The 11,184-nt window shown below is 44.0% G+C and overlaps 1 protein-coding gene across 1 annotated transcript; it reads right to left on the bottom strand.

Moving 5' to 3' along the window:
* Positions 1 to 4,387: 4,387 nt before the first annotated feature.
* Positions 4,388 to 6,992, bottom strand: LOC112404434 (52 kDa repressor of the inhibitor of the protein kinase-like). Its single transcript, XM_024752427.1, is given in 7 exon segments — positions 4,388 to 4,489; positions 4,784 to 5,010; positions 5,013 to 5,413; positions 5,415 to 6,099; positions 6,102 to 6,137; positions 6,140 to 6,814; positions 6,817 to 6,992. Coding segments are annotated over 7 exon segments (2,253 nt in total). The 5' UTR covers positions 6,944 to 6,992.
* Positions 6,993 to 11,184: the final 4,192 nt, after the last annotated feature.

An 11,184-nucleotide genomic window follows, 5' to 3' on the forward strand; every position in this document is an offset into this window, starting at 1 on the left:
TTATTGTGTTGTTCATGATTTTTTGTTTCATCTTTAGTTCTTCTAGGTCCTTGTTAAATGTTTCTTTCATTTTCTCTATGCTATTTCTGAGATTTTGGATCATCTTTACTATCATTATTCTGAATTCTTTTTCAGGTAGACTGCCTATTTCCTCTTCATTTGTTAGGTCTGGTGGGTTTTTATCTTGCTCCTTCATCTGCTGTGTGTTTTTCTGTCTTCTCATTTTGCTTATCTTACTGTGTTTGGGGTCTCCTTTTTGCAGGCTGCAGGTTCGTAGTTCCTGTTGTTTTTGGTGTCTGTCCCCAGTGGCTATGGTTGTTTCAGTGGGTTTTGTAGGCTTCCTGGTGGAGGGGACTAGTGCCTGTGTTCTGGTGGATCAGGCTTGATCTTGTCTTTCTGGTGGGCTGGTCCATGTCTGGTGGTGTGTTTTCGGGTGTCTTTGGACTTATGATTTTATGCAGCCTCTCTGCTAATGGGTGTGGTTGTGTTCTTGTCTTGCTAGTTGTTTGGCATAGGGTGTCCAGCACTGTAGCTTGCTGGTCGTTGAGTGAAGCTGGGTGCTGGTGTTGAGATGGAGATCTCTGGGAGATTTTCGCCATTTGATATTATGTGGATCTGGGAGGTCTCTTGTGGACCAGTGTCCTGAAGTTGGCTCTCCAACCTCAGAGGCACAGCACTGACTCCTGGCTGTAGCCCCAAGAGCCTTTCATCCACACAGCTCAGAATAAAAGTAGAAAGAAAGAATTAGGAGAAGAAGGAAAGAAAAAGAAAGAAAGAAAGGAAGGAAGGAAGGAAGGAAGGAAGAAAAAAGGGAGGAAGGAATGAGGGAAGGAAGGAAAGAAAGAAGATAAAGTAAAATAAAGTAAGATAAAATATAATAAAGTTTTTGAAGTAAAAAATATTAAGAAAAAAAATGGACGGATAGAACCCTAGGACAAATGGTGGAAACAAAGCTATACAGACAAAATCTCACACAGAAGCATACACATACACACTCCCAAAAAGAGGAAAAGGGGAAAAAATCATAAATCTTGCTCTCAAAGTCCACCTCCTCAATTTGGGATGATTCATTGTCTATTCATGTATTCCACAGATGCAGGGTATACCAAGTTGATTGTGGAGCTTTAATCCGCTGCTTCTGAGGCTGCTGGGAGAGATTTCCCTTTCTCTTCTTTGTTCTCACAGCTCCCAGGGGCTCAGCTTTGGATTGCCCCTGCCTCTGCGTGTAGGTCGCCTGAGGGTGTCTGTTCTTCACTCAGACAGGACGTGGTTAAAGGAACAGCTGTGTCAGGGACTCTGGCTCACTCAGGCCGCAGGGGGAGGGAGGGGCACGGAGTGCAGGGTGAGCCTGCGGCGGCAGAGGCCGGCGTGAGGTTGCACCAACCTGAGGCGCGCCATGCATTCTCCCGGGAGAGTTGTCCCTGGATCCCGGGACCCTGCTCCCCGGAAGGGAGCTGTGGAGAGTGGCCTGTGCTCGCACACAGGCTTCTTGGTTGCTGCAGCAGCAGCCTTAGCGTCTCATGCCCGTCTCTGGGGTCCGCACTTTTAGCCGCGGCTCGCGCCTATCTCTGGAGCTCCTTTAAGCAACGCTCTTAATCCCCCTCTCCTCGCGCACCAGGAAACAAAGAGGGAAGAAAAAGTCTCTTGCCTCTTCGGCAGGTCCAGACTTTTCCCGGACTCCCTCCCGGCTAGCCGTGGCGCACTAACCCCTGCAGGCTGTGTTCTTAACACCAACCCTAGTCCTCTCCCGGCGCTCCGACCAAAGCCTGAGCCTCAGCTTGCAGCCCCGCCCACCCCGGCAGGGGAGCAGACAAGCCTCTCGGGCTGGTCGGCACCGATCCTCTGTGCGGGAATATCCCTGCTTTGCCTTCCGCACTCCTGTTGCTGCGCTCTCCTCCGCGACTCCGAAGCTCCCCCCTCCGCCACCCGCAGTCTCCACCCGCGAAGGGGCTTCCTAGTGTGTGGAAACCTTTCCTCCTTCACAGCTCCCTCCCACTGGTGCAGGACCCGTCCGTATCCTTTTGTCTCTGTTTTTTCTTTTTTCTTTTGCCCTACCTAGGTGCGTGGGGAGTTTCTTGCCTTTTGGGAGGTCTGAGGTCTTCTGCCAATGTTCAGTAGGTGTTCTGTAGTTGTCGTTCCACGTGTAGATGTATTTCTGGTGTATCTGTGGGGAGTAAGGTGATCTCCGTGTCTTACTCTTCCGCCGTCTTCCCCTCCTTCCCGGATGGCTGTTTTTGTGGCTAAACTGGAGCGTCAGATTTCTTTCTTGCTTATCTCAGTCTAAAGCCCCAACGCCACTCCCCATGCTGCAGCGAGGGATGCTCCTGTGCCAAGGGAATTACAGAGGCAGTGCATGGATTCCTTGCTCATGGGAGGCTTAACAGAGACATCAAAATTGGATGAAGAGGGTTCCTTTTTCTCCACACCCTCTCTAGGATTTATTATTTTTAGACTTTTTAATGATGGCCATTCTGACTGGTGTGAGGTGATACTTCATTGTACTTTTGATTAGTATTTCTCTAATAATTAGTGATACTAATTATTTCATGTGCCTGTTGGCCATCTGTATGTCTTCTTTGGAGAAATGTCTGTTTAGGTCTTCTGCCTATATTTGATTGGGTTTTTTCTTTAATATATATATTGAGTTGTATAAGCTGTTTGTATATTTTGGAAATTAATCACGTGTTGGTTGAATTGTTTGCAAATATTTTCTCCTAGTCCATAGGTTGTCTTTTCATTTTGTTTATGGTTTCCTTTTCTGTACAAAAGCTTTTAAGTTTACTTAGGTCCCATTTGTTTGTTTTTATTTTTATTTCCATTACTCTAGGAGATGGACCCAAAAAAATACTGCTGCGATTTATGGCAAAGAGTATTCTGCTTGTGTTTTCCTCTAAGAGTCTTATACTATCCAGTCTTACATTTAGGTCTTTAATCCATTTTGAGTTCATTTTTGTGTATGGTGTTAGAGAATGTTATAATTTCATTCTTTTACATGTAACTGTCCAGTTTTCCAAGCACCACTTATTGAAGAGACTGTATTTTCTCCATTGTATACTCTTGCCTACTTTGTCATAGATTAATAGACCATAAGTGGGTGGGGGTTTATTTCTGGGCTTTCTGTCCTGTTCCATTGATCCATATGTCTGTTTTTGTGCCAGTACCAGACTGTTTTGATTACTGTAGCTTTGTAGTATAGTCTGAAGTCAGGGAGCATTGTTCTTCCAGCTCCATTCTTCTTTCTCAAGATTGTTTTGGCTACTCAGGGTCTTGAAGAGTGTTGTTTGTCATGATTGTCATGAATTTATTTACATATCATTAACTTTGTTTCTACAGCATATTTTTAATAGCTGCATTTTATTTTACCATAAGGATATATTATAATTGAAACAGTTCTCTGTTACTTGACGTTAGGTAATTCCCAGATATTTTTTAAACAAAATTCACATTTTATTTAGGTTGAAATAAACTATACAAAATTGATTTTCTTCACCAAAAATAACAGCAATATTTTCTATATTATTCCTAGATAAGCCACAAAGCACTATTTTTGTAGGCTTTCTAGGTTTTGCTTGTAAATCAAGGTGAGGCAGTAGATACAGTCATGGAAAAAGACAGAAGAAGACAGACAAATCAGTTGTCAGTATCTATGGTCTCTGATCCTGTCTTGACCATGAAACAGAAGTGTTCAACATATACCTGTCAAAAAGCTTATAAAGATGTAGGCTCAATAAAGGAATGTAAACAGCAACAATCAGATGTGGAACAACAATGGCAAGCTCTTCCATTCAAACTTTAACTATAACTTGTTCCTTCAACTTCATTTGTTAAAGGCAAAATCTACACTGAAATCCTTGCTTGGTGTGCTCACACGTTTCTCTTACAGTCTGATCATTTTAACGGTCCCGTACAGATTTTTAACAGCATACGTAAAACTCCTACTATTCAAAGGTCAGTCATGAGCTTCATTGTAATGTTTTATAAAATGTATTCCTTCCTCCCATACCTCCTCCTCAAAGTTTATTTCTTCAAAGAACTGATAACTAAGTACCTGACAATTGGATCCACAGTGACAAATGTTATATCTAAAATGACTTAACTAATACAATTTCAAAGTACCATTAGCAGAGATCACACAGAGTATAACATGGTACTTTCAATGCTATCTTCTGGAAGAGTAGTTAGGTCTCCAAAGCATGGGACTTCAAACGGGCCATTTAAACAGGAAGATTATCAATGACTAATGTACTCAATGGGAGGCCTACAGGTCAAGGTATTCAGTGATTAAGTGGCCTACGTACACCTTACAACTTTTCTGTAAGATATTTTCAAATTTCTTACAGATTTTTTCAAATATCAAATATAAGAGAAAGCCTATTTTAAAAGTCTCTTAGGTATTTTCAATGGTTTCTGAATTATCTGTAGGAAGCTCTGACTTACTTGTATAGAGTTTGATATATGTACCCACCATTAAATCCAAATCGTGTTTTAAGTTATTTATTTATTTATGGCTGTGTTGGGTCTTCGTTTCTGTGCAAGGGCTTTCTCTAGTTGTGGCAAGTGGGGGCCACTCTTCATCGCGGTGTGCGGGCCTCTCACTATCGCGGCCTCTCTTGTCGCGGAGCACAGGCTCCAGACGCGCAGGCTCAGCAGTTGTGGCTCACGGGCCCAGTTGCTCCGCGGCATGTGGGATCTTCCCAGATCAGGGCTCGAACCCGTGTTCCCTGCATTGGCAGGCAGATTCTCAACCACTGCGCCACCAGGGAAGCCCCAAATCGTGTTTTATATCAAAATTTATGTTAAGCAAAGTCAAGTTACTTGACCTTTGGTCTGTCAAAGTGTTCCTCAGGTATGCTTTGAGACGCTTTCGCCCATTTTCATAACGTTCATTCTCAAACTTCATCACAGGAAGAATACATAGGACCTTCAGCAATGCATAAACATTAGGAAAAAACTTGATGTCTGGCAGATGAAGGGCTTCATAAATAGTGGATGGAAGTTCTATATCTTTCCGTGTTTCCACCTGATTCTCCAACACTGCAGCTCAGCAGAGAGTGTGTCAGGATTAGGTAAATCACTTCTGTACATGTCAGCGTGATGTTCCTCTGATGTATTGAATCTGAGCTGTCCCATGACTGAGGGTACCAGAGGTAAGCATGTAAGAGCTTTGAGGTGTTGTTCTGAGAAGATATCTTTCAGTTCCTGAATAATGTGTTCCACTGTTGGAACACTTAGAGTTTCTTTATAGTAACTCTCAGAGGTTAGCTGAGATTCCAGGTTACTGTGCTGAGCTCTGCGAAATTTCCCTGGGAGTTTCATATGAATATCAAGTTTGGCTGCCAAATTTGTGGCTTCCTCAAACCAAAATTCATGATAAACTTCGATATTTTCCATCACTTTATTTAGTGAATGCAGCCAAACTACTGGCTGCAAAGAAGACATCAGAAGTTTGCCCCTGAAGATTTTCCCCAAAGGCTCTTGTAAAAGATAGAACATTTTTAAGAACAACAATGGTAACGATGAAATCAAAATCTGTTACTACACTCCAGGGTACAAATGCTCGGCCAGCTCTACAGTTATTCCATCTAACATTTGTGTCACTCTTTATACCATCTAAACATAAAACAAGTGCTTGTAGGAGGTCCACTAAGATTTCAAAAGCATCATGCCTGCGTGTCCACTGAGAATGGCAAATTTCCTTCAGTTCTTTGCCCCTTTCTTCATTGTTCTGAAATAGGACAGAAATTACATTGTCAAGCTCTAAAAGCAGTTGTGGTGATCGATGGATAAAAGAACAAACTTCCTCAATTGTTCCTAACGCGATAGATACTCCCATAACAGGCACTGATTTTGCCAAACACATATTTAAGGCACAGGAAGAGAAGAGCGTGTACATAGCTTGGGGATATTTCTCTAAAAGTCTAGAAGCAACAACTTTCACTTTGGAAGAAAATCCACTGGACACAATGTAAACCTGGCCACGACAGTACTCCATGTTGAATCCACACTTCTCAGTTATTGTTGTGTGAAATTTCACAGCCAGAATTTCTGCATCAGCTTCATAAGGCAGGAAGCCCACAGATTCCTCTCTCAGGTTGTGACAACAAACCTCACCAACACAGGCAGGTGCTCTTCCCCGCTATGTCCACCACATCGTCAGTGACGATGGGAAAGAAGTGAGAGTCTCTCACTTCCCTGAGGGTTTCTTCCCGGATGCAGCTCTCACAGATCTCTAGCATCTGTTTCTGCTGTGTTTTCGAACAGAACAATGTGTTAACTGCTGTTGTCTCAAAGCGCCTTCTCAGAACCTCTTCACCAGAATTGATACGGCACTCCAGCAGTGCTTGAAAGTTATCAGGAGTAAAGAGACCTTCTGGGATTTCATCAGCTTCATGTCCATCCAGAGGTGTGTTCTGTTTTCCCGTAAGAATCAAAATTTCAAATAAAGATTTTAAGTATTCTTTGTTTTCCTTCTCTTCAAGGGTTAAAGGTAAAATGTCTTCACCCTGCTCTTCACCCCCTTCTTCTGCACTGGGGTTCTGAGCATTGCTGTTGTTTATTTCCTTATGTTTTCGTTCCTGTTCAGAAGTTTCATCAATTTTTTTCTGTTTCAGTGTCCTGATTTCATCTTCACTCAATTCTTTTATTCGTTTTCTGTGTCTACTGTGTGGATTGTTCAAATGGCTGGTAAGATCAAATATTGTTGGTATTGCATTATCTCGAAGAACTGTCCTATAAGGGCTAGTTCTACAGATCATAGACGTCTCAAAGTGTTTGGCACACAATCGATAATGTTTATTTAGTTGATCAGGTGTTCTAAGTCTGCTCTCCTACAATTCTCCACCCACTTCTGACATCTGGCTGGATCCCGCGGGAACCTGTAAAAGGCCAGGTCCGACTGCGAGCTCTTGCGCGTGCAGTTGGGGGCCGCGCAGAAGTTCGGCATCGTCGTCTGCCCGCCGGCCGGCCCAGCCCTCCCCTCCCCGCCTCCTCAGGGCAGCCCGCCTGTCGGGGCGGGGCCGGGGAGGGGAGCCAGGCCGGCGCGCCGGGGGGAGGGGATTGCTTTGCAGCACGTGGGATCTTCTGGGATCAGGGCTCGAACCCGTGTCCCCTGCATTGGCAGGTGGATTCTCAACCACGGCACCACCAGGGAAGCCCTCAAAGTTTTTTTCTTAAACTCAACGTATTTGAGGTAGAATTGACAAGATTTGAGTATCAATGGAGTGGAGGAGAGGAAAGGGATGATAGAATTAAGAATGACTGTAGCCAAAATGATTAATTAAGGTGGGAAGTAGAGGAGAATCTGATTAACTGAATTCTGGTTCACCGAGTCTTACTCACTGTAGGAAGAGCCATGAGACATGCAATTTTCTTCCCTTCTTCCCTCCCTTCCTCCCTCCTTTTTCCCCTTCCTTCCCTTCCCTTTCCTTCCTCCCTCCCTCCCTCCCTTCTTCCCTTCCCTTTCTTATGCCAGAGGTAGATATTCATGAAGTATGAGAGGCCAGAATTGGGAGTGCAACATGTAACAATTAAATGACAGTGTCATAAAACTATCACTCTGCTAGATTCCAGGAATAAAATAGGATGTATTTGTACTGATTTAAAGTTATCTATGTTTATTTGCTTTTCTACCACTTGCTATTTTGAATGAAAGAATTATTTAATGTGTCAAAGATTATTTTCCTTAATACACGCCTCCTTATTTATCACTCTGCTTCATCTCCTCTTTTTTTTCTTTTTTTAATTTATTTTATTTATTTATTTTTGGCTGTGTTGGGTCTTTGTTGCTGCGCTTGGGCTTTCTCTAGTTGCGGCAAGCAGGGGCTACTCTTCGTTGCGGTGTACAGGCTTCTCATTGCAGTGGCTTCTCCTGTTGCAGAGCACAGGCTCCAGGCACACGGGCCTCAGTAGTTGCGTCACTCAGGCTCAGTAGCTGTGGCACACGGGCTCTAGAGCGCAGGCTCAGTAGTTGTGGCGCACGGGCTTAGTTGCTCCGCGGCATGTGGGATCTTCCCAGACCAGGTATTGAACCCGTGTCCCCTGCATTGGCAGGCGGATTCCCAAACTGCACCACCAGGGAAGCCGTATCTCCTCTCTTTTTTCCTGTTCCCTCTTACTAAAAGCCAAGCGTTGATAAGAAAGTAAAAGAAAATACAGAAGTTGTGTCTAAATAAACTTAAATTGTGTTCATTTTCCCCCACTTTTCAAATTGTCCAGTTTCATCAGACAATGACCTCAGTCTAGCCTAGAATAATAAAGGCAATTATCAGCTACTCTGCTGCTTGAATAAGCCCTAATTTTGCTTTGCCAAGCATTCCATTAACTGTTTGCTGGATTCTTCTGTTTTCCTTCTTTGTGTCGGAATCAAGGCAAGCACCCCAAGCCAAGTTAGCCATACTGCAGACTGGAAGTAAGTGGAGAGCCATACAAGGAAAACAGACTCAGCGACGATTAATTTTCCCTGAACGAGAAACAACCTACTCTGATCAGAGAAGACCAGTGTCACTTAACATATGACCAACTACTGTCCACGGAATGAATTACCATGGTAACCCAGGGCTGCAGAGCACAAAACTTCTGGATCAACCCCATTTTGTGCTCATTGGTCACATCTTGTGCCTTCTGACTCTTATTGAATATCTACTGTGTGTAAAGCACGTGATGAACTTCATCATTACTAAATAGAATTTGGACAAAGCCCAACCCCCCTTTCCAATACAGAATGTACCTTAGGAATAAGATTGAGCAGAAATATAATTCCATTCCATGCCCAGAGACTATACGGGTATCCACTTGAGGTGGGACGATACACATTAGGCTTAGTTCTGATGCTCCAGGCAGGCCCACTTCAGCTCACTCTCAGGGCTGAATCCAAAGTCCTAGGGTGGATACAGTCATGTGTCAAACTGACTACACAGCCAGAGAAAACACTGGAGAATAACCAAGCTGAAAGCATCTTTCCAAGTCAGGGTTTACACTCTTCACAGATAGACCTAAATCAGTCTGTCTTTTGACTGTGGAATTGGAAAGGATCCTTAAATTGGACTGATGTCGGTGAAGCTCAGAAAAGCTGGAAGAGAATAGAATGACACTTGGCAAATAATAACTTTACCTTCAGGGAAATCCACAAAGCTTACTGGGTGTCAGAAATTCCCACAAGGAGCTCTCGCCCTGCAGGAGTCTTGCCAATTACAAAAATTCAAAGCCTATTGAGGAGTCACTATTAGCCTGACACTCTGCCAAAAGCTTTGTAAGCGTTAGTGCACTTAAATCATCTAGTGAGTCTATGGTATAGTTTTTAATTAATCTGGGAAAACTGAGGCTCCAAGCGGTTAATTAATTTGACTAGAATCGCAAACTACAAGGTGGTAGAACCAAAGTAGTCTGACCCCAGATAAGCCTATGCTCTTATCAGCTCTGCTTTGCTGACTCAATGCCCAGCTTCTTTACCTGGCAAGGAAAACTATGGAAAACTGTGTATTGGGACTGTAGGGCCCACACAGAAACATCTTACTTGGGCTGTCCTCTAATATTGTTCCCTCTGCTTTGCCAGAATGTAAATGAGAGACTAACCTGGCTGAACCATACCCTTGTGTCATTTGTGGAAATGCAGTAAAAGGCGTTTGTTCCCTGCTATTCGCTAATCTAAACAGGGATTGATTTGATTTATTTCTAAATAGTTTTACAAAGTAATTTGGAGGCAGAATGCTGTAGTGGTAAAGAGCACAGCCTTAGGAATAAGCCTGCCTGGGATCAGTATCATCTCTGCGTCTTACAGCTAACCTACCTGACCCTCAGATCCTTTATCTGTAGAATAAAGGTGATCATGGTTCTTACTTTGGACGATTATTATGAAAATCAAAATAAAGTACTTAGAAGTGCTCTGATCACAGAGTTAGCCCTCAGAATTAGATATTAGAATTATTTCTCCACTTGCTGTTTTCAGAAAGTAAGTTACATTCCCAAAATCTCTTCCCTAGAAATCTTGCAGCCAGGTGTGCTTTAGAATTCACAATTTGGGGGATTTTAGAAAGGTAACAGGGTATCTGTACTGTATATGCTTTATGATGTAGCTTCCTCGGTGGGGCCTGGGACAGCACACAATGATCAAATGCAGGAATATTTCTTCAGCAAAATGTATAACTTCTTACTCTCAGTGGGATAAGTAGAGATGGTAAGAAGTCTCACGTCTTTTGTGGCAAGTGAGTTTGCCTGTGACTACAAATAAGTAAATAAATAAACGGGCTTGTTTTCAGAACTCTTTGCCTTTCAGAATTGTGGACAAGAGACTGTAGATGTTAACTACAGGACAGGAGTTTCACTAGGCATCCAATTGCACTCCCAGCTTCAGCCATCTCCTCCCTGAAATGGATCCCCCATCAGCACTTCCTGGACTCACTTTCATGTCCAGGTACAGAAAGGACAACTCCCGGTCACTTCCTATTGGTACCGCAGGCCTGACTTGTTTTCTTTCCCATCAGACCTGCTCCTCCTCCCATATTTCCTCTCTTTATTAGCAGCATCTCAGATTCCAGTCCCGTTGGAATCCCACCTCTCCAGCCAGTCGGCTGCACTGCCCTGCTGCTGGTGCTCTCCTGCTCTCCCGAAGTCTCTCCCCCATCGTCTGGCTGGAACCTCTCTCCCTCACTGGTTGTCCCAGCCTGGCCATCAGACTGCTGGGTCGGTCTCCCCACGGTGCCGCTCACATCCTGGTCCTCCACATTTGAAGATCCCTCTTGCTTTCAGGAGAGTCCTAGCTCGCCAGCCAGCTCTTAAGGGTCTGTGGAACCTCTTCTTAACTTCTCTTTCCAGTCTCGCCTGCCTTTGCTCCACCACACCTGTGGACTTGCTGTTTGTCCCACAGCCCATGCAGCTGTCTCTGTGTGTTGGTGTGTCCTCATACTGAGCCTAATTTACCCTTCCTTGTCTCTACCTTTTGAAACCTTACTCAAGCCATTTGCTGCCTCTTCCTTGAAGACTGTTTTGAGTGCTCCAGCGGGAAGTGTTCCCCTCCCACCACCCCATCGTCCCTTCCTCGTTGCTGCCCTCATTCTCCAGTTGCTCTGTCCGTCTTGCTGTCTGTAGGGAGGCTGCATAGCACCATGGTCAGGAGTCCAGGCATTACGTACCTCATCAGGTTGTTTTTAGCACATTTACTGCTTTGCTGTGTGTAAAGGAAACCATTTA

This window comes from Neophocaena asiaeorientalis, unplaced genomic scaffold (genome assembly GCF_003031525.2).
Source record: "Neophocaena asiaeorientalis asiaeorientalis breed wild unplaced genomic scaffold, Neophocaena_asiaeorientalis_V1.1 scaffold204, whole genome shotgun sequence".
NCBI lineage: Eukaryota > Metazoa > Chordata > Mammalia > Artiodactyla > Phocoenidae > Neophocaena > Neophocaena asiaeorientalis.